Genomic DNA, 27,741 nt, shown 5'->3' on the forward strand with positions numbered 1-27,741 from the left:
CATATCTTTAGTGACTAATGTTACCTCTGTAAAAAGCATTGATTCCAGGTGGCTTGTGGTGCAGCTGCATTTTTTTTTTTCCATAACTCCTGAGTGTTTACCTATTAAAACATGCAGCACCATCAGTTGACTTTATGTCATGAGAAATGTTGTATATGCTTCAATTTATTGTGCCATTAAAGTGAGAAATATTGTTTGTTGGTTGTTGACACACCTAGAATTTCAGTGCACAGACACAGTTACACACATATACTTTATATATGTTTTGATTTTGCATGTAAGCCAAAACTTGTGTAGTAATAGAAATTTTGGCAATATTGTATAATGCATAATAAGTATTTTTTTAGGAACATGGTTAGAGCTTATTAGTTAAATAACAGTGAAGCAGTATTACTGTGCTATAAATCACAAACACAAATTAATTCAATCTGAAATTAAACAAAAGATAAAATTTGGTATAACCATTGACTTTGCATAGTCTATACTTCAGAAGAAGGCTGGCTCAGGGAACTGGAGATAAGCATTTATCATTGAATCTGCTTATTTCATTCTGTCTAAAGAAAACTTAGTCCTGTTAAAAACTCTTGCCAAGTATTTCTTTTTTCATTTATGAGTCTATTACACAAATTTCAGAACTTTCTTTAAGAACAACATTCTGGAACAAGTATTTCTTTGCTTAGCAAGATTTGTCTGTTTTTAACAATTTGCTCAACAATCATTGTTATTCTTTGCTTAACATTGATTTGTGTGTCATTTATGGTCAGTTGCAATATTCAAATCAATATTCCCAGTTTATTTTAATTAGTACCCTGTTTATTGACATTTTTCCTCCAAAACTTGATACTGCTAAAAACCAGGCTTACATTGAACGACCCAAAAATGCATTTTACTCTCAGTGAACAAAAACTTGCACTGAGCAGTTGCATGATTTTCAAAGTGTAATATGGTTACCAGTCAGACAGAATATTAGAGGTACGTAGCATTAGCCCATCAAATCCAACACTTGAAAGTAAACAATTCAATGTATAAGACTTTACAAATAAATAAAAATGCATTTATTTAATGTGGAAATAATACAGGAATATTTTCTTTAATGTAAAGGTATAATTTATAGCACACACTTATGTTGAATATTTTTAATTTATTTAGAACTATACATGTAAAATATTCTGCATCTGTTGTTATGAGGATTGTGATGCACAAGAATCATTACTAGTGTTTACCTCCTGTTGACTATAATAAGCTTTCACTAACATTGACAAATAAAAACTATATTCACAAAAAAAGTCTGACAATAGGGTGCCAGATTACTGGACTATGTTTATGACACTAAATCTGCAGTATCTCACTGTTGTGATCTTTTTTCCAGAAACGTCTGCACAACTTGCACAAGCAAAACCTCTTCTTAATGGAATTTACAGTGTCCCTGTAATAATTCGAGACCAGCAAGGCAATGGAATAACAGACACAGTTACTGTCCGTATCTGCAAATGCCATGACTCAGGATGTGTTGAACAACAAAATTCAATTGGATTTGGAACATGGGGCATTCTTGCCATGTTATTAGGCCTTGCCCTTTTCCTTTTATTATGTGAGTGGAGTATTTTCTTTTGAAAACATAATTCAGGCTGAAGAGCAGCATCACAGTCTCACTAGTTTGTACAGTTTTGAAAGACTTGTGAGATAAAGGAATCCTGTTAGTGATTTAGTTAATTAGGTTTAATGGCTTAGCATATAAAGTTGTATATTACTAAAATTTTACTTTTGTCACTTTAATTTACTGCCCCAGTTTAAAACTGAAGTGTTAATTTTTTAATGAAAAAAATGACTAACTGATAAATAATTCCCATAACCTTTAAGCAGCCGTGTTATTTATCAAACTAATGTACAATATTTCTTAAATAGATCTAAATAGCAAAAATGTCTTTTTGAAAATAGTAAAAATACCTTATCTTTTCAGGCATTTTGCTAAACTGCTTGTGTAAGAAAAAACTAGAAAAAGCACCCATTGATGGTGGTGCTGAGGCAGTCTTACTTAAGTCAAATACAGAAGGACCAGGTGAAGAAGTAATGGTAAGTGAAAGAACTGAAAATTACAGCGATATGTTTGGTTATTTTTAAGTGTTTATTTAGAGACAGGTATTTGATGCATGTGCCCAGTGCTGTCTGGATAGTATCAGAAGTGATTGCATAAATTTGTGTTATTTCCTTCAGAATTTGTATGAAGAAGATTGACTGAAAACCAATCTAATTTTATACAGCTCCCACCTGTGCAATATATAGTATATCAAGAATATTTTTATTGAATTCACATTAATATACAAAATAGTTATTACAAGAAAAATGTTTCACAGTCGAGCATCTACTTTTCTTCATAAATCTACACTGTTTGATTTTTCCCTCTAAGACTTTCTATTTTGATATTTTCTTATTCTTTTTTCCAGGCTCCAAATATAAAAATACCTGGGTTTGTACCTGTTGAGGATGACAACTTTCTGCAAAGTGCTAATCATTCTAGCTTAAAGAATTCTCATTTTGCAGTGAGTGGTGGTGAAAATCATTTAAAAAGAGACTCATTTATTCAAAGAGATACATTGAACCGTGGCGAAAGCAGTATTTATGGAAATACTATGCGTCATTTTATGAGGGTCGTCAATAACGGCACCCTCCAGTCAAATGATTTTTATGGAGAATCTGGAGCACAGCATTACACAAATTCATTGGAGGGCAATACATTATGGTTAACCAACAGAATATATCTTGATAAGGTAAGTATTCCAAGTGTTTGGTCTACTGTATAAAGTAATTTCTTTCCATGTGTTTGCATAACTATACAGTTATATGAAACTGTGAAATGTTTTCCAAAACTATACAAATGCATGACTCACTCAAGCTCCAGTAATGCTGTATTACCTGATTAGTGTTCAAATTCTTGTTTTACTGCAAAGGTTAATTCTAAAGATACTGCCTGCCCTTTTTATTTGAAATAAATAGCATTGAGTAATGAAATAATGCCAGGTACAGTATGTAATAGTGCATTTTGAAGCAGGAGTCATGTTCTTGCATTTTGTTTAAAACATAATTTATTTTAGGGCCCTTCTTTAATAAATATAATTTTCCCTCGACAGTAGAACAAATTTTTAAATAATGGCTGGGGACTTTAATTGTGTTCTAAATCCACTTTTAGATAAGACTTCCTCCACAGGGGAACGCAACTAACACCGCAAAGATAATTACAAAGTTTATAACTGATCACAACTTATCAGATCCCTGGAGGTTTTAAACCCAAATTCAAGAACATATTCTTTCTACTCACCAGTACATCATTGCTACTCAAGGATTGATTACTTTATAGATAATAACTTCTTGCCTAAGATTAAATCTTGTAAATACGATGCTATTGTTATTTCAGACCATGCTCCGATGATCTTGGAGCTGAAATTACTAAGCCCCATACACTCACCCCAAGAGATGGCCTCAATCCGCTTCTATTAGCTGACGAGAATTGTACTGAATTTATATCCAAACAAATTGAATTCTTTCTAGAGACAAATACATCCCCTGAGATCTCTGCAGGAATACTCTGGGAAACTCTTAAGGCCTTCTTAAGAGGACAGATTATCTCATATCTTTCCCACAGAAATAAATCCGCTAAGAAAGTAGCAGAGATAAAAAGCGAAATTACTAAAATAGATGAAGAACATGCCAGACTACCAAGCGAGACTCTACATAAGAGGAGGCAGGCTCTACATTCAGAATTAAACCTCTTGACAACTAAAGAAACTGAACAACTAATTTACAAATCCAGACATCATTATTATGAACATGGAGAGAAAGCTAATAAGCTTTTAGCAACAAATTCACAAGCAAGATGTACGCAACGCAATCTCGTAATTACTAACACTAACGGAGATAAAATCATCGAACACAAAAATATAATGTACACTTTTAGAGACTACTATAAATCCCTATATACTACTGAGTTTAAAGAAGACAATATACAATCTAATGCATTTCTGGATAAATTACAGATACCACAAATTGACGCTTTTAGTGTGGAGGAACTCGATAAACCTCTGTCATTATCAGAATTACTGGATGCTATAAAGTCACCCAAGGTGGAAAAGCAGCAGGCCCTGACGGCTACCCTGCAGAGTTTTACAAGAAATTCTCCGCTCAGCTAGCTCCCTACCTATTAGCAACATTTACAGAAGCCAGAGATAACCAATCTCTTCCACAAACCTTTCGCCAAGCACTAATCACTGTCTTTCCAAAACAAAATAAGGACTTATTACAATGTGCATCATACAGACCAATTTCACTTCTGAATAACGACGTTAAAATACTCTCTAAAATCATAGCTAGAAGGATGGAGAAAGTGCTCCCTCAGTAATATCACAAGACCAAACTGGATTTATTAGGGGCCGACACTTATCTTCAAATCTTCGACGCCTGTTTAATGTAATATACTCACCAACTAAATCAAACACCCCAGAAATATTATTATCATTGGATGCAGAAAAGCATTCGACATGATTGAATGGAAATACCTTTTACTATTTTGGAGAAGTTTGGGTTTGGCCCAACATTTGTGCATGGATTAAATTACTGTATACTAACCCAGAAGCTTCAGTTTGCATCAATAACATTTGCTCAGACTACTTTAAACTAGAACGTGGCACAAGACAAGGATGCCCTTTGTCACCACTGCTGTTTGCAATTGCCATTGAACCACTGGCAATACATTGTCGAAATACTGATCAGATAAAGGGGATTAGCAGAGAAGGACTGGAACAGAAAATCTCATTATATGCAGATGACATGGTACTGTATATATCGGATCCAGAAAATTCTGTGCCTGCAGTCTTAGCAGCACTCACAGAATTTCAAAAGCTCTCTGGTCTCAGAATTAATCTGAATAAAAGTGTACTCTTTCCGTGAATTCTCAAGCATATAATATTAGATTAGACACCCTTCCTTTTATCATTGCAGAACAGTTTAAATACCTCGTAAACATCACAAGTAAACATAAAGCTCTTTATCAACAAAATTTCGTCGCCTGCATGGAAAAAATTAAACAAGACTTGCATAGATGGTCAACCCTTCATCTCACACTAGCTGGAAGAATTAACACTGTTAAGATGAATATTCTTCCTAAGCTCCTTTTTATTTCAAAACATACCAATATACATTAATAAATCGTTCTTTAAGCAATTAGATTCAACAATAACCTCATTTATTTGGAATTCTAAACATCCACGCATCAAAAGAGCACCCTACAAAGACAAAAGGCAGAAGGCGGCATGGCTCTACCTAACTTCCAGTTTTATTACTGGGCGCAAATATACAGTCGATAAGAACCTGGACACAAATAGAAGAACATACACAGGCATGGACCGCAATAGAAGTAAAATCCTGCAGTACTTCTTTGTATTCCTTGCTCTGTGCTCCAATAAACACACGCTATCGGCAATACACTAATAACCCAATTGTGCTCCACTCACTTAGAATCTGGAACCAATGTAGAAAGCATTTTAAGACGGAGAAGCTTCTTTCTGTGGCACCCTGCAAAAGAACCACCTCTTTCAACCTCACAAACATATGCAGTTTTTAATATCTGGAAAAATTTGGAATTAACTTGCTTAGAGATCTTTATATAGACAACGCCTTTGCATCCTATGAACAATTACATTCCAAATTTAACATTCCAGCTACAAATTTCTTTCACTATCTTCAAATCAGGAACTTTGTTAAACAGAACCTTCCAGATTTTCCTCATCTTGCACCCTCATCCACGCTGGAAAAATTATTGCTCAATTTCAAGGAGTTAGACTCCATCTCTACAATATATAAAATCCTTTTACAATCCCTTCCTTTCAAAGATCCAAGAGGACACTGGGAAAATGACCTCTCAATTAATATATCAGAAAAGGAGTGGAAAGTAGCAATGCAGAGAATTCACTCAAGCTCCATATGCAAAGCATACAATTATACAACTCAAAATTATATATCGAGCACATCTGTCTCACTAAAACTCTCCAAAATGTTTCCAGGGCATGATCCAACCTGCTAACGTTGCAACCAAGCCCCAGCCTCACTAGGTCACATGTTCTGGGCCTGCACCAAATTAACATTATTCTGGACAAAAATTTTAATTACCTCTCAGACAGTCTTGGACTCACAATCCCTCCTAACCCATTAACAGCTGTGTTTGGGGTTCTTCCAGAGGGTCTTAAAGTGGAGAAAGACAAACAAATTGTGATTGCATTCACTACACTGTTGGCACGCAGACTTATTCTGATAAACTGGAAGAACCCAAACTCTCCTCTTTAAGTCAGTGGGAAACTGATGTGTTATATTATTTAAAATTGGAAAAATCAAATACTCAGTTAGAGGATCTGTACAGACTTTTTCAAAACATGGCAGGATCTAATCAGTAATATTTTGAAATAAGTTTATAAAGCACAGAGAATTTGTTGATTTAGGTATTTTTACAAGCCTTAAATTTTACACGCTTGGCTTGCTCTCTCTCTCAAGGGTGGGGATCGATCTGTTCTTAGCATAATTCTTTTTTTGTAAAAACTTGATTGCTATGTATTGATTGTAATAAAATTAATAAATAAAAATTAAAAAAAAAAAAAGAACAAATTTTTAAATCCATCATTGATCGAGATTGTTTTCAGAATCTCATTGTGATTATGTTAATACTCGTACAGTGCAAAACATAAATGGAATGGAATATCTTATTTTGCAAACGAAAACATTTAGAATCCTTTTGCCATAAAAGTATTGGAACTGATGAACTTCAGTATCCTCAGAAAATAGACTGTAGCATTTCTGGCTATGAGAAAGTTATTTTAACTCAGCATCCTTGATGATTAAACAAGTTTGTTTGCTTGCTAGTTGTGAATTAAGGCCAGATAATGTACTCCTTAGAGGCTGCATTACAAAATACAAAATGGAATACAATAAATAAAATTACAGAATAAAACATAGAAATGTTTGATTTTTGCGTTTGTGTTTTGCAGAAAAGAGATTATTTTGCTAGAGAATGTGAGGATCGATTTGCGGAAGACATTATTCATTCTTATGAAGATGAAGGCAATGGTTCAGTGACTTCAGGTATTGGGTGCTGCAGCCAGCTGAATGATGACAGTGGATTGGAATTTTTAAATAAACTGGAACCAAAATTCAGAACACTAGCAGAAATCTGCTCTAAAAAATAACCGTTGCTGCTTTTCCAGATAAGGTTGTTTGAAGAATAATGACTACAAAATTCAGATACATAAAGAACTTTTGAAATACGTCAGTTATTTGTTTTACTACGAAGTCTGAACCTCTTTCAACTGACGTCTACCATTTGAGGTGCAAACTGCCATCGGTTCTACTGAGGACGACGTCAAGCTACTCAATAGTGCACCAAGTATTATCATAGGTTTAACAGAGTCTGAAAATACTGCAACAGTATACAGTACACTTAAAGGTAATTTTAGGTATAGCACCTTTTGCAATTTTCCACATCAGTAGTCTTCAAATGTTATCATCTTTTTGGTGTTTCAGTGAAAACTACAAGTATCCAAGCATGCAAATGATTTAAACCAAGGTAGTATTTGGAGACTCACATGTTCTTGTTTATGTAAATATCTGTTTAGCCATTCCTTCATTCATTTGTAAAATTAAGATGATGCTTATGTTCCATGATCCTGTATTGGAATAAGTGGATTCAGAGATGAACAAATGAATGAATTTCTGAAAAAGTCTAGAGTTAAAATCTAGTAAAAAAACAGTAATTTGATTACAGTAGAAATGTATTATATGTAAAAACATGAATAAATACTGTCAATATATACTGTTCCCATTGGCACTATTTAGTATTCTGTATATACAGTGCTTGTTTTCAGTAACTTATGCTTACAGTGCATAAGATTCTATCCAATTACTGTATATGTTATCAGTTTTGAAAACTGGCTTTAGCACTGATTTTTATAGTTTTTAAGTGAATTTGCTCTAATCCTGCTACTTTTTGAGGTTAATTATACAGTGGAACCGCAGTTCACGAACGTCTCGGTACACGTACAAATCGGTTTACGACCAAAAAGTTCACCAAACTTTTGCCTTGGTTCACGACCACACACTTGGTGTATGAACAAGCCAGTTTCCCTTTCGGTTTGTACATGTTCAGTCTCTTCCTGTGCAGCAAGCAAGAGAGAGAGAGCGTGACACACACACACAGGCGCAAGAGACAGAGGCACACACACACAGGCGGGCGAGACAGAGGCACACACACAGGTGCTCCAGGCTTGTGAAAGAGACACATGCACACACGAAAGAGAGAGAGCGAGAGAGGGAGGGCTGGAGGCATAAGGTAGAAAAGGCTTGTTCTTGTTTTCAGTTCTGTTTACAGCGATCGGTTCATAGCATGCATTGTGGCAATGTTACTTTTCTTGGTGGTTCATTAAATTACGGATTTTTCAAATGTTTATTTTTTTCCTTGTGCTTAAAACTCATTAAAAAAATTTTAGCAAGTGGTTCCTAGCACTATAGCACAAACTATTGCAGTCTTAGTTTTCTCTGTTGTTCAAGGTTTTCTCAGTGTTATTTAATGTTTTTACATTTAGTTTACTATTACACTGTGCATTATATGGTGTAATTAACTAAATTTGTGCTTAAAAGCTAAAAAAAATATATATTTACATACAGTTTGTATGGTCTGGAACGGATTAATTGTATTTACATACAGTACTATGGTGGAAATTGCTTCTGTTCATGACCAAATCAGTTTACGACAAGAGTTTTGGAATGAATTATGGTCAAGAACCGAGGTTCCACTGTGTTGTTTTATTTTCTTTTTCTTGGTATTACAATGTAGGGCCTTGTATTGTTTCATTACTTTGCTTCAGAGTTCAGAATAATGCTATACTAGTACTTACACCTCTCCATTAATAAAATGAGACATCATAAATAAACATCTTTTAGTAAAAGTACGGTACTATAAGTAAACAAATAAAAAAGTTTTACATTTGGAAAATAGATTAGCCAGGTCTTTTTTGTCAAAGATAGCAATCAGGCTCAAGAAACAAAGGTTAAGATACCCATTTTCAGTTTTTCTCATTTTTATGCATATTGCTGCCAAGAACTTGGGTGATTATTTCATGCCAACATGAGTACCATAGATAAGTAGTCTTTTGGTTTCAACCTTATTGCACTATAATTATTTTGTATCATAATTAAAATATGAAAGCTTTAGGTGGAGGAATGGTGTAAGAGTTTTTTTTCACCCTTTAGTTAGGATCTGTAGCTTGCTGCATTCATTTGAATGATGAAAGCGGACTGGACATTTATAAAAACTACAGATGTGCCAACATTAAGATTTCTTTTGAAAATTAATAAACAAAAGTTTTAATTCAGAAAAATAAAACATTTAAATTTTTTACTGAGAATTTCAATTAAGCCACCTGCAAATCCATAAATGGTTATGTACAATCACAACTGTCATGGTGTTGTACATACTTTTTTTAAATTTAATTTATTTAGTACATTTTATTTATTTTAGAGTGTTGAAACAAATAAAACTGGGTTATTCAAGGTCTGGTATCTGATAGTAGTAAAAATGTACAAAAATACAGATATATATATTTAGCTATTACAAAGGTACATGTTTTTCCATTGTCAAAATGACAAAAAAGTTTAAATGTGTGGATGTTTTTGCCTACTGAATTATTACAACTGTAATAAACATAAAAGTCTGATATGCATATTGTATAGCAGCAAATCTGAAACACATTTGCTATTTTTTTATGTTCAGATTAAGTTTATTTTGATATTTTGTTTTAGAGAAGATGAATGTATCGCTTTATATTAGAAGCTTATGTGATAAGCTAAAGCAAATGCTGTAAATGACTTGATGGTTCTTGTAAATTAACATGTAAGATACAATAATTGCATTCTCTTTTTATGGAATTTATGACCTGTTGTAATTTTTTTTTTTTGTGATGAGTCAAGTAGCACTTTTTATGTTCCCTATATTTTATTGCAATTAAAATGCTTGCAGCTTTTTGAAGAGTACCCAATAACAGTTTTTATTTCCAGCAAACTGGTTGCACTAACGGTATATTAACTCAAGGAATTAGTTGGTTGTATGCTGGCTCTGCTTGGAGCATTTTACTATGCTTAATTTAAAATTAACCTGCAAAATTGAGATTAATATTGCATAAAGGGATAATTGATCTTTAAAAAATTAACATAATTGTTAAAAATCATTTTTAGAGTTTTGTATATCTACAATGAGCGTTATTAACCAAATTCAGTAAACAACTTAACTGGCACTAGCTATATATTCATAAGAAAAGAGCACACTCTTCATCTTGTGGTTAGATCCGTGTTCAAGGTTCAAGAATACACATAATGCAGATAAATCCTTTGCACACAAAATAGTTAGGAGTATTAGATTTTTTGACATAAACAGTCACGATGTTCTGTCATTTATTCTTAATATCTTAACTCTATCTATGGCCTTATTTTGTATTTTTCTCTGTCTGATCCATCACCTTCACACTCCTAAACTAGCACAGCAAACATGTAAAAATAATTGGCTTGTTTGTTATAAAGATACTGATAAATTGTTTTAAGTTTGTCATTTGTAGTAAAAATCTGATAATATTCATAATTTTAAAGTAAATAAAATAAAGGCAATATACTTTGAAAACTTTGTAAACCTTGAAAATAAGTTTGAGTGCCTTAATTATGTTGCACATCTGCAATGTAAATAGTTTGTTCCATATTTAGTAACATAATACAGCATTTTATAACCAAACTTTATTAGTCACTGAATAGCTGTTAGAGCACATATTTTCTAGATGCTGTCTGTTTTATGTTATTAGGATATGGGGGTTGCAGCATATTGTTTCTTTTGTATCTTTTTTGAGTTTTTTCTAATAACTGCAATAAAAGTTTTAAAATCATTCTTATTTCAGTAAAACAGTATGTTTTGTGAATGTTTTCTCCCTTACAGCAAATTTCATTGTGTTTTAATGCTTCAAGTGCTTTTTAGATGTATTCATGCGTAATGCAAGTAACTCCTTGCAGGTGTTACCAAGTCTTCCTTCCTTTCCACATGGGAGCTCCCAGTGAACCTATTTTGTTGAGGTGAGGTCCTTATTAATTAGGATATCTCAAATACAGAGTGTGTGCGACATTTTTTTACATTTCAGAAACTCCCATTTATTGCAGACTTAAGTTTTACTCCGTTGGCCATGCTTCTTCTCTCAGGGATGGGGGTCGACTTATTTTCAATCCTACTTTTTGTAAAAATTGATTGATTTGTATGGAATGATTACAATAAAATTAATAAAAATAAAAAAAGAAGTATTGTAGACAGAAATAGTTGGTGTGACCTCAATTACTGAATAATTCACTTTTCCTAGTTTACCTTAAGAGTGGTTATTTCTGCTTAATGTAATTTTTCAGATTTTCCTATTTCACTCACCTGATAGCCACTCTTGCACGAAGTTCTGCAACACCCTCTGAGTTCTCCTGCCGTCTGGAGTCATACCAGGTCAATGAAATCGTCATAACCGTGAAATTCAAACATACAACCACAGACAGCAAAAAGCTGTTTAGCTTATTAATAAGTGAATGAAAGAACTGTGTGCCACAGTAAACCATCATGTTGTACAGTGAAAAAATATGCATTAGTTAACCACATTAGACTAAAACAACCTTATAGTTGCATTAGATTTGCAGATTATGATAATTTGGTATAGTATTTATCTGACACTAAAAAGCACCACAGTAATGTGGTCCATTGTAGTTAACAATTTTATATTTTCATTTTATGTTTTAAAACTTTACATTTAAGAAGTACAAACTACAATTAGTCATAAATTATCATGAACTAACAACAATACATAATTGCAATTTGTACATCACTTCAATTGGTTTCCATACTCTGCAAGTTATTTCAGCCACTACAAACATTCAGTCCCAGTATATGATACAGAAAAATGCTAATTAGAAAATATATTTTTTTCACTAATATATATAATAGCCTTCTATTATTAGTGATTTTTTTTCAGTAAATAACTCAGTCTTACAAAAATAAGTCCGATAGCTGTCTCTGTGATGAAGTAAATAAACAAAAACTTAAAATGTTCCAACTTTCAAAACTGTTAACTAAAGCCCCAAGCACACTGGAATGTTATGCCAAGCATACATTTTCTGATGTGCTTAGTTTGCAGTGAAACAACGGAAGGAAATCAAATTGAATTTGTCAAATAACAATTTTACATGCAGTAAAATATATAGTGAAATGTTTAGGTGCTCAAACTCGACTGTGCATAAAAAGAATATAAAAAGACAATAATACACAACTTTATAAATGCTGTATCAATAAAAATCATTATGTTAAATGATAGCAATAATATGCTGTCAGCAGGGCTTTGCGGCCCAGCTACGTGCTATTTTCCAAAATAGGTGTTAATACATCCTGTCATGACACTCTCAGTCGCGTATATGTAGATGTTCTTTAGTATTTGGGAGGGCAGCCTAAAATCCCTGAGACATCAGAGGTTATAAAGACAGTTTCTTGCCTTCTTCTCTGATGTGTTTATGTGCTTAGACCTGCTTAGGTTCTCTGTGATGTGGACACTGAGCTATCTAATCTGCTTTATTACATTTTGTAATTTCCTATATGTCTGAAACCAGGAATACTGGGAAGGATGTTTTATTCCATTAGGTTGTTAACTGTAAAAAAAACTGATGAACTTACTAGTAAATGTAATCATATGCATATTATCACCTGTCACATTTCCACTAAAGAATTCTGTCAGCAATGCACAAAGAATAGAACAGCCACTGCAACGTTACATTATTTTTTTCCCATTATATCTTAATTAACAACTTTTGATGGCCTACAACAGCATCCAATTATGATTGTGCATTATACTTTGGTGCAACAGCAAGAGACAACTGCAGAACACCTTACATTCATATGGTAAAGTACAGGGTGGTCCAGATCTAATTATGTAGATCCAGATCGTCTGGATGACTTTGATTTATGCAGTGTCGATTCCAGTTCAGCGTGAAGACAATTCTTCATGTCGTCAGTTTGCACACTTCTCGATGGTCCAGGATTTTTCGGGTAATTTTCTATGTAATAAACTTAAGTTATAGTGTAATGAAAATTGCATAATTAGATCTGGACCACCCTATACAGAGCTATGTGGACACATTAGGATTGAGAGATGTACGAGGAGATTTCAAGCACTGTATGCACTGTTATAGTAGATCAGTGTACTGCAGAATAAAAAAAAATGGATGAATATTTTAATATAATTTGTTACATCTTTTATGTTTTCATTTTTATTATATTAAAGATTTTAACATTTTTATCATTGTGTTGTCTTCCATAAAGATTATTTTAAATGTCTGCTCACAGTTAAACTTGAAAATAAATGGGCTGTCAGTTAAAAGCACGGCTGTCGAAGTCCATGCCTGGAGGGCCGCAATGGCTGCAGGTTTTAATTCCAACCCTTTTCCTGTCAGTGACCAGTTTTCACTGCTAGTTAGCGTCTTTTCCTTTCAATTTAATAGCCCTGTTTTTAAGGATTCAGTCCTCTGAATTAATTCTTTCCATCATTGAATGGTAGCCAAACAGAAATGAGACATGAAATGAGCTGACAGATGATCAGCTAAATTGGGGCTTCAAACTCCAACCAGTTCACTCTAACCAGTTTCTTAACGAGAAAGCCAATTCTTGCTGATAAATTCATTATTTCATTTTATAGCTTGTTGCGCTCTCATTCAGCTACAGCAGACATTTCCAAAACTCTTGATTTTCTGTTTTTTCTAAGAACACCGTCAAAATGTTTTCGTGACCTCATTTATCAGCCTTACTGAGTGAGACCTTCACCTTTCTTCATTTTCACATATTGTGTGATGGGTACAGGTTAGCTGGTCATGTGGCAGCTCATTTTGTGTCTTATTATTGTTTGGCTGCTAATTAAGGAAAAAGAAACAACTAAGGTGCCTGAGTCAAGTTAATTAAAACTATGGCAAAAGAAGTTAATTAGCAGCCAGAACTGGTCACTAATGAAGAAGATGGTTAGAAAGACAACCTGCAGCCACTGCGGCTCTCCAGGATCAAAGTTTGACACCCCTGGTTTAAAATAAAAGAAAACAGGAGACTATTAAGGTGAAAGAAAAAAGGAAAATATAGCTCTGAAGAAAAAAAAAAAACCAGCATGCCCAAAACAGAACTCAAACTATGAAACAAAATATTATTTCAATGTCAAGTCTCTGCTTGCATCTTCTAATTCTAGGCAATTTTTTTTTTAAATCTATAAATTAAAAACTCTCAGACTACTTGTCATCTCTGCTGATCCAATGTTTTGATTTTAGAGTTTTTATTCTTCCAAAGATTAATTGTGTGATGCTTAATGCTTATTTGTTTATGGAAATCCCCACCTCTCTCTTTCTGTCGGTTTAACCGTGAGCGTTAATGCTCCAGTTCTGTAATGCACTAGTGTTAATTTCAGTTCTGAACGTCTAAATCGACTTAACTAATGTAAACACTACTGTGCTGTTTCTTGAATCTTTCTGCCAGGTGGGTCTCCTGTAGGAGCTACTTAATATTTAATTCCCTGCAATATGAATAAGCATGTATTGCACTTGCTATCTTTTTTCTTTTGTGGCTTGTAAGATGATATATAAGTTAAGAATTAAAAAATAGAATAATTATATGAAAGTATGTAAATAATCAAGATGCATTGCATCTAGCATTAAAACATTTAATTATAAAATTAACACATAAATAGTGAAGTAAAAACACAGTGAACCATACAATTAATGTAAAACCAACACTTTAAAAGGACTTTAAAAAGAAATTAGTGGCATAGTTTAAACTTAAACAATGACCTTAAACCTGAGCTTTTAACAAAATACAACTTGAGCAAGTACAACCTGAATTTGAGTGCCTTCCTAAAAAGCAAGTTGAAAAGAAGGCAATAAGAAAAAGAGGCCAATGTATTAATTATCAAACTGGAATAGCATAGGAGACTCGGGCACATCAAAGTAAAAAACTATTGAAAAGACATTTGACTTTAAATGCACTGCTAAAACTGATTTAATTGAAGCAACACACATCTCTTAAATGGGCATACATTAAAATTCTGCAAATACTACCCTTAATTGTTCATCACCAGCAGCGACTGAAAATTATACTCTACGCAAGTGCTGCATCTGCGAACTGCAATCTCCAAGCTACTTCTTTTGCTGCCCCTTTACTACCCCTTTAGACAGTTGGTGACAGTGTGGGTTGGCCCTATACTCCCTACTACATGCAGGAACCTCTTGAATCTGCAGCTGTCAGTAGCGTAACTGGGACAAGCCAGCCAGATGTGGACTTGTGTCTTGTGGATAGAACACCAGAAGGTGGAGCCACCCCATGCATCACTAGTAATTTACCCCTCCGGCCCTGCAAAGACAAGCTGGAAAGCAAGTTCCCTCAGGGTTCATTCAAATGTGCTTTAATGAAGTAGAGATTTGTCTTTGTAAGTATTCCTATTGTGTGATTTTCTTGGTTTATTCAATATTTTTGCCTGTGTTTGGATTGCATTTACCTGTTTTTGTGGATATCTGAACTTTATTGCTGCAGATTACCTTCTTCTTTGATATTTTGAGCATTTTGTTATTTTTTGGGGCGGCACGGTTGCGCAGAGGTAGCGCTGCTGCCTTGTAGTTAGGAGACCTGGGTTCGCTTCCCAGGTCCTCCCTGCATGGAGTTTGATGTTCTCTGTGTGAGCTTGCTCCGGTTTCCTCCCACGGTCCAAAGACATGCATGTTAGGTGCATTGGTGATCCTAAATTGTCCCGTGTGTGTGCCCTGCCTGCCGTTTGTTTCCTGCCTTGCGCCCTGTGTTGGATGGGATTGCCTCCAGCAGACCCCCGTGACCCTGTAGTTAGGACATAGTGGGTTGGAAAATGAATGACTGACTGACTGTTATTTTTTGCTAAATTCTGGTGGGACCTTTCACTGCGCAGACTTTTACGGTTCTCTCTCTTGTAAGTTCACAGTTTGAACTTTAAAAGCTGTTTCGACATTTGAGGCCTAGACAGGCCTGAAGCATCCAGGTTTCCTAGGGTCAGGCTACCCTGGGGTAAGACTTGTTTGGGAGGAGGAAATTTAAGATTTAAGCATTTTTGTGAGTCTTTTCAAACGCCTCACTTTGTTTCCGTTTGTGTGCTATTACAATCACAACAGTCTCCTTAGCAATAAAAAAATGATGGCAAAATAATTAAAACAACCCAGCATGGGAAACTCAATCCTGTGTTTACAGCAGTGACACAGAGTAGAAATTAAGCATAAGCCTGAATTAGACATACATACACATACTCACGCAGTACCGACTTGGAGGTCTGTTGTCAGAGTCACTGTGAGCACTTGTGCTGGCTACATGATGCAGAAGATGTGGTCATGGTGGATATTAGCCCTTAATATAAAAGAAAGCATGAAACTTGGTATCCCATTTTTTGTGAATTACCTGTTTAAAATTTTTTTGGTAATAAAAGGACTTTGTTCCACTTATTTGTGTGCTTGTGAACAAAAAATTTTCTACATTTTTGAGAGCATTTTTATGTTTTGTGCTCCCATATGTTTGTTTTAGTTTGCAATGTTCCCAGTTTTTTTTAACAGAATATTGTTTTAATGCTCATCTATGATTGCCTGTTGAGAGTCAAGCAGTTATACAAGCTCTTGCTGTCAGAATTATTGTAAACATGATTGTGAATCATGCTCTTTCATTTTTGGGATTTTTTTTAGCATTATTGTGATTTCACTACATTGCCATTTTGGTGCAGGTTTCCAATGGGTGCTTCCATTTTGTGTTTCATGGGCACTGCCTCTTTGTTAACAGCCAGAGGGCCATAGCATCATATCATCAGAATGGCATTATAAATGAAGGTGATACACATGTCCCCAGTTTCTCTATAACAAATTGTGAGAGATTCACCACTGCTCCTTCCACTAGTCCAGGGGTCCTCAATCACGGTCCTGGAGAGCCGCAGTGGATGCAGGTTTTTGCTCCAACCCAGTTGCTTAATAAAAACACTTATTGCTAAAGTAACACTTCTGCTTCACTTTAGTGATTTTGAGCCCTTATTGCTTAATTTTGTCTTAAACAGCTATTTTAATTGCTCCTTATTATCAATAACATGCAAATGACAAGAGAGAGCAGCATTTCTCCATTTAGCTTATTTACATTTACACCTGTGTGTATTTATCTGCACTATTGGGTTTAATTAAATACTTGGAAGAAAAATGAAGAGAAAAAAGTGAAGGACTGAGAATTACTCGTCCATTTTAGCCTTCAGATCATTTGCATGATAGAAAGGGAAAGAAAATCTAAGATATGAGAATGACCTGACATAGCAGAGTTAATTTAATTTCATAGCTTGTTAGTGCTTTATTGGCAAGAATTGCTTTCTAATTAAGCAACCAGGTCAGAACAAAAACCTGCAGCCACTGCTGCTCTCCAGGACTGGGATTGAGGACCCCTGCACTAGTCTCATCAAGCTCCTACATCTGTTTCTAGTCTAGTACTAGCTGATTAACCAGTGTCTTCAGTCACTGAGTGCAAGGGAAAAAATAAAATGTAGTATATAAATTATTAAACAGTAAAACATTAACATGTAAGAAGTAAAGATACACTGAGCAGCACGCAAGTGCTTTCGGGTAAAGTACATTTTAAAGGCGCTATAACACAACAGATAAGTAGCACTAACAGCAGCTTAAATGTATTTGGATCATCTCTCGGTAGCTCCCTTGTGAAAGGCGCTACACGACCACTGTGGTATAGAAATTACATTTTCTAATGCGATCCTGCAAATTTCTGCCTGACAACCTTGCACTATGTGCCTGTGATTTAAGAGAAAAATTATTCTGAGAAATGTGGATGCTGCCCTTCCGTGCTTAACGGGCAGAAGGTCCAAACAATTCCCAAGTCCAAAACTTAACATGAAGAGGTCGGTGCATCATCTTAGATGTAAACCCTACATCTTAAAATAATTCATCACAAAAGCAACCTTGAATGTTGCAGGGTTTTAGTGACCTGAACTCACCTTAAGGACAGTAAGTAGTCGTGCAGCTCAAATTATCAAAGAGAGTTTTGCTTTGATGGTTCCGATTACACTCATTCGCAAAGATTTCCACTCTCCCACTAGCCGAGGGTGACTCGGAAGTGTCACAAACTGTGCGAGAAGAGAGGATGCCGCCCGAAACTGCAAAGCTCTCGACCCAGCGGAGCAGCCCGACATTCCGGGCCTCCCAGCGTTCACTTTGTTCTCTCAACCCCTCGCCACTGAAAGCGGTGTCGTCTTCATATTGTTTACAGCTCGGAGCAGTTAAAAAGTAGAAAAATGCAAAGCTGTTTTCCTCATCTCTTCTACTATCAAGTCCTGCCAATTAAAAAAAAGTTATAATGTGTCAGTTTCCGTGACAGTCACGTGGACGAATAAATAAAACTTCTCTGTCAGAATGTGCCTGGCGGTGAACGGCTCAGCGCTGGAGTCCAGAGAGGCGTGTTTGTGTTTACTTCTTTTCAATAACAGTAAAGTAACTCTCACACAAATAACACTTCGTAAAGATGAAATAATAATGGCGTCCACAAGCGAAGTGATTGGTTCCTGTATTATAATATGTTCTGTGGTCATACGTAATTTCCGTTTCGCGTGGTCATACATAATTTCTGTTTCAAACGTGAAAAGAATTTTATATATATAGATAGTGAGAAAATTGGTGAAAAGATGGAACCCCACACAGGTGAAAAAAAAATTCTTGCCTAATGCTTTCATTTCATTTTCATTTTTCATTTAAAGTAGCAGTTTAAAATGGAGCCTGATGTGAAGTAATGAAAATCAGAAAATGAGATAATGAGAGCATTTGAAATATTAATTCAGATAATTTTTGTAATAAATGAAGTATGCACAAAATGTTTGAGGAAAGTAATGCCCAATATCTAGAAGCAAATCTGAATTCCATCAAAAAAGAAAAAAATGAAAACATTGCAGTGATGAAATTGTTGACACTTGCAACACATTGTACAAATAAATTCCACTAAGGAAGAAGAGAGATGTCACGATAGCAGCTGCACAGGAGACATGCAATACCTGCACTAGCGACAGAAGTAGAAAGTCTGGGCAGGATCAGATCAGGACATTCTGTTTTACCAGGCATTTGTAATCCCATTACTGTAGATATACAGTACGCTGCATACGTTAATCTGCCTGTGTCTCTATAGATCTGAATTATTTGTGTGCCGTGACACAAACAAAAAGTTCACATACTATAGATAACAAGCTCAAAAACCCAATACCTTAACAAGAGCTGATGCATGAAGTGTAGCATACATTCATACACTCGGTGACCTCGTTTCAACCATATGTCTTACAACAAAACAGTACAAAAAGTACAAACAAACTACCTGCATATGTATAACATCTCTACATGTCTCATCACTGCCACCCTGATGGCACAGTACAATTCCAAACTCAAACAAATTCAGTATGTAGTAAGTCATGGCAAAAGAAAATCAGTCGAATCTGTCAAAAGTCGCAGAGAAGAAAACATTTCTCTTTGTGCCTCTTGATCATCTACTCTTTGCCTGGAGGATGTAATAACACAAAATCTATTTAAGGCACCTGTCATATTTACTCAACAACAAAATTAGCTCTAGAAAGCAATCATGGCCTGCTGTGTTGCTCTCATTCATATGCATACATTCATATATTAACACTACAGCTAAAAGTAAATCAATGCTGATTTTTGGTTCGTTTCTGATTTTTTTTGTTTGACAGTTCAAATTAATTTTGAAAATGATCCAAATCTGATATTGGTGTGCATGTGTACAGTTTTTAGAATGTGCTTTAAATCAATAAAATTATATTCGATTTAACACACCATCTCGAACACCTTTGACATATTGGTTTTAACAACGTCTTGCGGTTCCCGGCCGGGACGCCCAGGAGGACCAGAGGAGGGCTTGTGCCTCCTCCAGACCGCGAGGGGGCGTCTGTCCTGGTTATGTTGGGGGCCTGGACATTGGTGGAATCGGTGCTGGAGGCACTGGGGTTTGTGCACGTGACTTTAATTGTAATTAATTATTGTAAATAAACAGTGGTGAAGCCAACAATGTCCGTCTGTCTGTGTCCGGGTTCCAGTCCACAGTCTTTATGTTGAGGAATTTATTATCGATTTATAGCAAGGAAGGAAAAAGTAAAACAAAAAAATCACAGTGGCTTGGAGTGGAGTTAGCACTCCATCCTATATGACACTCACAATAAATATATTTTTTTAAATACATCTTTAACACTTATTTAATTCTGTGGTATGTTTTTCTCTTTATTGAAAAGATATTTCAGTGTCTTAAGAACATGGCATGTAGTAAATCCACCATCTTCTCACTTTACTTTGTTCTTACCACTTCCACCACCACCACATAAAGCTAAGGAGAATCCTATAAGTTCTTCTCAGTAGTGAAAACTGTTTGAGAAACTGGGCCATGGCCTGACATCTAAACTTGGCATTAAAAACAAGGGAAAACAACCTTGCAGTTGTACTATGCAAGAACGCTATAAGAAAGAATTTGAATTAGTTAGCAATTTAGCTTCACCTACTGCTTGAATAAGCCGTCAGTCCAAATCAACTTAATACTGGTGAGCTCAAAAATGAGACATCGTAATTAAATAAGACTTGTCAGACATTTTTCATTCAATGTCAAAAAAAAAAAGAAAAAATTCTCCCTGTTGCTGCTAAAATGTTTGTGAATCTGTGGCATGTTGTTTACATATTTATGCACATATCTTTCTTTATGTTGACTGCTGCCTATGATGTTAGTTAATTTTACATGTACACCTTTGGTTGATGGGAGGAAGCCTGATTATCTGGAGGAAAAACAAGTGAACACCAATAGAATATACAGTGGTGTGAAAAACTATTTGCCCCCTTCCTGATTTCTTATTCTTTTGCATGTTTGTCACACAAAATGTTTCTGATCATCAAACACATTTAACCATTAGTCAAATATAACACAAGTAAACACAAAATGCAGTTTTTAAATGATGGTTTTATTATTTAGGGAGAAAAAATCCAAACTAACATGGCCCTGTGTGAAAAAGTAATTGCCCCCTTGTTAAAAAATAACCTAACTGGGGTGTATCACACCTGAGTTCAATTTCCGTAGCCATCCCCAGGCCTGATTACTGCCACACCTGTTTCAATCAAGAAATCACTTATATATGAGCTGCCTGACACAGAGAAGTTGACCAAAAGCACCTCAAAAGCTAGACATCATGCCAGGATCCAAAGAAATTCAGGAACAAATGAGAACAGAAGTAATTGAGATCTATCAGTCTGGTAAAGGTTATAAAGCCATTTCTAAAGCTTTGGGACTCCAGCGAACCACAGTGAGAGCCATTATCCACAAATGGCAAAAACATGGAACAGTGGTGAACCTTCCCAGGAGTGGCCGGCCGACCAAAATTACCCCAAGAGCGCAGAGACGACTCATCCTAGAGATCACAAAAGACCCCAGGACAACGTCTAAAGAACTGCAGGCCTCACTTGCCTCAATTAAGGTCAGTGTTCACGACTCCACCATAAGAAAGAGACTGGGCAAAAACGGCCTGCATGGCAGATTTCCAAGACGCAAACCACTGTTAAGCAAAAGAACATTAGGGCTTGTCTCAATTTTGCTAACAAACATCTCAATGATTGCCAAGACTTTTGGGAAAATACCTTGTGGAACGATGAGACAAAAGTTGAACTTTTTGGAAGGCAAATATCCCGTTATATCTGGCGTAAAAGGAACACAGCATTTCAGAAAAAGAACATCATACCAACAGTAAAATATGGTGGTGGTAGTGTGATGGTCTGGGGGTATTTTGCTGCTTCAGGACATGGAAGGCTTGCTGTGATAGATGGAACCATGAATTCTACTGTCTACCAAAAAATCCTGAAGGAGAATGTCCGGCCATCTGTTCGTCATCTCAAGCTGAAGTGATCTTGGGTGCTGCAACAGGACAATGACCCAAAACACACCAGCAAATCCACCTCTGAATGGCTGAAGAAAAACAAAATGAAGACTTTGGAGTGGCCTCGTCAAAGTCCTGACCTGAATCCAATTGAGATGCTATGGCATGACCTTAAAAAGGCGGTTCATGCTAGAAAACCCTCAAATAAAGCTGAATTACAACAATTCTGCAAAGATGAGTGGGCCAAAATTCCTCCAGAGCACTGTAAAAGACTCATTGCAAGTTATCGCAAACGCTTGATTGCAGCTATTGCAGCTAAGGGTGGCCCAACCAGTTATTAGGTTCAGGGGGCAATTACTTTTTCACACAGGGCCATGTAGGTTTGGATTTTTTTTCTCCCTAAATAATAAAAACCATCATTCAAAAACTGCATTTTGTGTTTACTTGTGTTATATTTGACTAATGGTTAAATGTGTTTGATGATCAGAAACATTTTGTGTGACAAACATGGAAAAGAATAAGAAATCAGGAAGGGGGCAAATAGTTTTTCACACCACTGTACAAACTTTAGACTGAAGTTTAAACCCACATTCCTTGTGGGAAATGTCACCTCCCTGTAATGATCTATGGTGCTCATAAGGCAGAATTCTATATTTAATGCAAGTTAAGAACCAAAATTAAAATATCTGATAAACAGTGAAAAACACCAGAGTACAAAACAAATCACAAGTAGATACTATGGGAATATCATGGCATTATATAGTATAAAAAGGCAGCATATCATGTATATTTATTTTTAAAGCATTCATCCAGAATGTTTTACATCAACAAGTTAAGAAAATAAAATTTCAGTGAAATTTCACACTTGCGAACTTTCTGACAAAAGCTATTGAGCCATCAGAAATTGTAGGCAAAAATGATAAAATATTAAACTTGCTGAGCTGACATCTCGATGTAGTGGGTTACAGTAAAATGTACAGTGTCATAATCACAGTACAGCAGAAGTGGGTAGTGCAAAAAAGAGAGGCTTTCAAAACCTTTTAAAGTATACAAAACTGAAGAAGACCACAGCATGGAAGTAACATTTACTTTTTCGTTTGTGGAGTTATAAATATTATACATTATTAGAATAAAATTACTTATTTAACTGTTAATAAATATAAAAAATGTTAGTGATAACATAAAAGAAATTCTCAAAACACTTTAGATAGATAGATAGATAGATACTTTACTAGCTAGCCATTTCATCTTTATTGCACACTCTGCTCTTTTTTGCATTTTAAATCATGTAAACATATATTAAGGCACATTTTATTTTTGCTTATTAAAATACCAAGTCCATGTACTGAATTGAATTCTTGAATGTTTAAATACAAAAATAATTTTAACTGTATAGATATTACAGGACAGAATAACATACCTGGAACACAGATACTTGGGCCAGGCTTTCTTAATGTCAACTAAAAAGTATCAGTTTTTATGACAGGGCCCTCTTCAGAATGCAGCTTTTGTGCCATATCTGATAAGATGACTGATCACACATCAAGTAACACTAACACACAGTTTTTGAGGCACCAAAGTTTGAGTGGTAACCTTAATGGACATACCTTAGCTTCAATAGTCAACCAAAATGGATGGGCCTATGTGCACCTAAGAAACCAATGGCAAGACATCTGCTCCTTCCATTAAAAACCAGAGCACACACCAAATATGTGCCTTCTCTATCAACTCATTGTTCTCAACCTGGCCATAACATCTGCTTAACAGCAGACAACCATTGCTCCTTGGGTGTGCCCTTAACAAAGCCTAGAGTGATTTCTTCTACTCAAAAGGTTAACTGGTGTTGGACTACAAGAAATGAAGTCCAACTATAAAAGGAGCTGGATGAGGGGTGCCATTAATCTAAACCTTGCCAGATAGCAAGTACCCAAGCAGTTGTAGATCATATGTAGAACCGCACATTCATGTTGCTGAAAATGGTGCCTAATTGATCATCAGCTGACCTAGAACTTGAGAATTTGCTTGCCACAAGAGGACCAACACAGTTTGTTTCTAGAGAAACTGCATTACTGCCAGCAACCACAAGGTGAGACAAAGGCAAAAAAAATAAACGAGCTTCTTAAACAAAGAACAAAATCACACTTAATATACTCCTACGTGTCTGGCCAAACAAAACCATAAGTACACCTACTTTGATTCTGAGAACTATTAATTTTAACTTAGTAGAAAGGACAAAACCAGCTAATCGCTTATGATATTGGTGTTGATGTAACTAAAATAAGTTAAAATACTAAAAAGGATAAGTTATAGCTGCTGTAAGTTTCTTCCTAAATCCAGTAAGAAAGTGCAGAGCAGTATCTCACACACACAGAAGCTGTATATTGGAAGCAAGCCAATACAGACTAGCTGTGAGTAAATACATGCCAGGGTGCAGGCAATAGTAGCTTAATAACTAGTTAAAGAACTTCCATCTTAATGACATGAACTGAAAGATCAGAATTCAGAAGGTGTGTGCCTTTTGCTACAGGAGAGAAAAAGTACAACTAAGCTATTTTAATTTGTCTGTGTATGTGTTTGTATATATATATATATTGTGGCAGACGACTGGGAAAGAGGGACATTAACTCCCCTGGGCAACAACAGGGCAGCCGCCCTGGTCTGCATCAGTGCCACAGGATCAGAGCTTAGAAGATCAATTAGTTGACACTCAGAGAATGATTACATTCCGCCACACCCGGAAGTGCTGCCAGGAGATCATTATGGAGCACATGTGGGGTATTATAAAAGGGGCCACCTCACTCTAATCGGAGAGCCGGAGTCGGGAGGAAGAGGACGGAGCTTGTGAGGAGAGGAGTGGAGGTGGCAAAACAGGTGAAAAGAGTTGAAAGGAAAAAAAGGGACTGTGAGCAATTGTGGCTGTTAATGCATTGTGTGGTGGTGTAAAGGCAAGAGAAGGAAACAAAATGTGTGTTTTTGGACATTTGGTGTCTGTCTGTGTTTGGGGGCTGAACTTCCACTATATATATATATATATATATACAGTTGTGCTTGAAAGTTTGTGAACCCTTTAGAATTTTCTATATTTCTGCATAAATATGACCTAAAACTTCATCAGATTTTCACTCAAGTCCCAAAAATATCCATCCATCCATTTTCTAACCCGCTGAATCCAAATAGGGTCACGGGGGTCTGCTGGAGCCAATCTCAGCCAACACAGGGCACAAGGCAGGAACCAATCCCAAAAATAGATAAAGAGAAACCAGATAAACAAATGAGACAAAAATATTATACTTGTTCATTTATTTATTAAGGAAAATGATCGAATATTACATATTTGTGAATGGCAAAAGTATGTGAACCTTTGCTTTCAGTATGTGGTGTGAACCCCCTTTGCAGCAATAACTGCAACTAAACGTTTCCGGTAACTTTTGATCATTCCTGCACACGGGCTTGGAGGAATTTTAGCCCATTCCTCCGTACAGAACATCTTCAACTCTGGGATGTTGGTGGGTTTCCTCACATTAACTGCTCGCTTCAGGTCCTATCACAACATTTCGATTGGATTAAGGTCAGGACTTTGACTTGGCCATTCCAAAACATTAACTTTATTCTTCTTTAACCATTCTTTGGTAGAACGACTTGTGTGCTTAGGGTCGTCTTGCTGCATGACCCACCTTCTCTTGAGATTCAGTTCATGGACAGATGTCCTGACGTTTTCCTTTAGAATTCTCTGATATAATTCAGAATTCATTGTTCCATCAATGAAGGAAAGCCATCCTGGCCCAGATGCATCAAAACAGGCCCAAACCATGATACTACCACCACCATGTTTCACAGATAGGATAAGGTTTTTATGCTGGAATTCAGTGTTTTCCTTTCTCCAAACATAACGCTTTTCAACATGCAGAGTTATTTTGTCATACAGTACAAGCATAAAATAACAGTATCAAAAACTCAACACCAAAAGCAGAAATGCAAAGATGTATACATACATTTCTAATTTTTATTAAATGGGCAAATAGATAAATTTTACTGTATATAAGTAATCTACATTATTTATGATGATAATAATGACAGCTACAAAACAGAGAGATGTACAGGATGAGGCACCTTTTAAATTATGTCATGAAAAATGAAATACATTTGTCACTTAAGGGGTTATAGTCTTCAATTCTGGACAGAATTAAAAGTCCAGACTAATTTATGCTTAGAACACTTGAGGATCGAAACGCTTACCCAAGCAACACAAAAACAGTAGTGCCACTAAGAACAAAGATGTTTTCAAATATTTCAAAAAGAAATATTCTTATTGATATGAAAATTGCATTCAGTATATCACTGGAAACTGAAAAAAATTGAATATAATGGCCACATTGGAATTTTCTATACATATTTTAACAATATATTATTACGGAGGTGAATTTACCACCTTTTTAACTTCTGTACAATACCACCATCTTCTGGGGGATAGTGGTAATGAAAATGACATATCTTACTTAGTCATCTCTCCAATAATGTATAAAACACTTTTAAGTCATAGCTAGATTTTTGTCATCTTTCCACATTTTACTAGTTAATTTTTCTCACAGGCTCATTAAGATAGGGTTGTTTGGGCATCTATGCCACAGTACAGTAGCTTATTGCTGCCATCTTTTGCTGCATTCTAAAGGGTGTCAGAGATTCCAAGTTTTGGCAGACTGTTAAGTTTCTAATTTCTTCATTCAACTGTAATCACAAAAGGCCATTTATTAAACATTAGACTGTAATCTGTGAGAGTTCAGATGGGAGCGTCTCCCTACTAATTCTCAGGCAAATTTGTAGTTGTGTCTACCTCACTAGCATTCCCATCCCTGGTTTATCATACATACAAAATATATTTTCCCCATTACTCAACTTCATCCCCAATTTATCAGCTTCTTTCTGATAATTTAAAGCCCCTTACTCTTACTGTTGGTCCCATTGTACTGTATCTTATTCATTTCAGATGTGGAGATATGTAGAAAACCTGATGGACCTGGTGATGAGATGGTACCTCCACAATCGTTTAATTTCTAACCCTAACCCTTCTCCTCTTGGTGTCAGTCTGGCAGCACTATACTGGGAGATACATTTAGTGAGTCAGGGCTTGAAATGTTATTCTTTAAATGATCTAGGCATCCTATCTGTTCCGCTCCCCACCTTTTCTATTTGGAGCTTCCACTGTTCCACTTCATCCCTTAGACTTGTCTTCTTCAACCCTAACTGCAAATTTTTATCTGGGTTCATCTCCCAACTCCAAAATCATATCTAATTGGCTAAGAGACTTTTCCCCAACCTGTGTACTAGGCAGATATATTATCTTTCAAAACATCAAAAATCGTTAAAAAATTCCTAATCAATAGTACACTCAATTTTAATTTGTCCATACATTTTAATTTGTCCCTACCCACTGGGAATGGCATCAAATGTGGTTAAAACTAGACCTCCCATCAGTGATGGTGAACCTATGACACACTTGTGAAACAGGACAGTGAAGAAGACCTTGCCCAGCTCCCTACTCCTGACGTCACGCTTCCCCCTACCCTCAGCCTGCAGTCTTTGTCTCAGATTAGCACAAATATATCGCTCCTGCAAGCAAACTATGATTCTTGGTGCAATGAGAGAAGTCACAAAATCAACTGGAATGTTCAAGCAAATGATGGAAAAACGCTCAATCTAAATCAGTTAAGTAGTTCTCTCG

At 35.7% G+C, this 27,741-nt stretch overlaps 1 protein-coding gene across 1 annotated transcript in view; it reads left to right on the top strand.

Annotated features, from left to right (window-relative positions):
• The window catches only part of dsc2l (desmocollin 2 like), a 28,246-nt gene extending 20,682 nt beyond the window's left edge, over nt 1-7,564 (top strand). Inside the window, exons 13-16 of the mRNA XM_039754668.1 lie at nt 1,370-1,591; nt 1,961-2,073; nt 2,445-2,768; nt 7,029-7,564. Of these exons, the coding sequence (XP_039610602.1) occupies nt 1,370-1,591; nt 1,961-2,073; nt 2,445-2,768; nt 7,029-7,226 (857 nt within the window). The 3' untranslated portion in view covers nt 7,227-7,564. The remainder of the gene's footprint in view (nt 1-1,369; nt 1,592-1,960; nt 2,074-2,444; nt 2,769-7,028) is intronic.
• Nucleotides 7,565-27,741: the final 20,177 nt, after the last annotated feature.

The sequence above is a fragment of the Polypterus senegalus genome, chromosome 5 (assembly GCF_016835505.1).
Source record: "Polypterus senegalus isolate Bchr_013 chromosome 5, ASM1683550v1, whole genome shotgun sequence".
NCBI lineage: Eukaryota > Metazoa > Chordata > Cladistia > Polypteriformes > Polypteridae > Polypterus > Polypterus senegalus.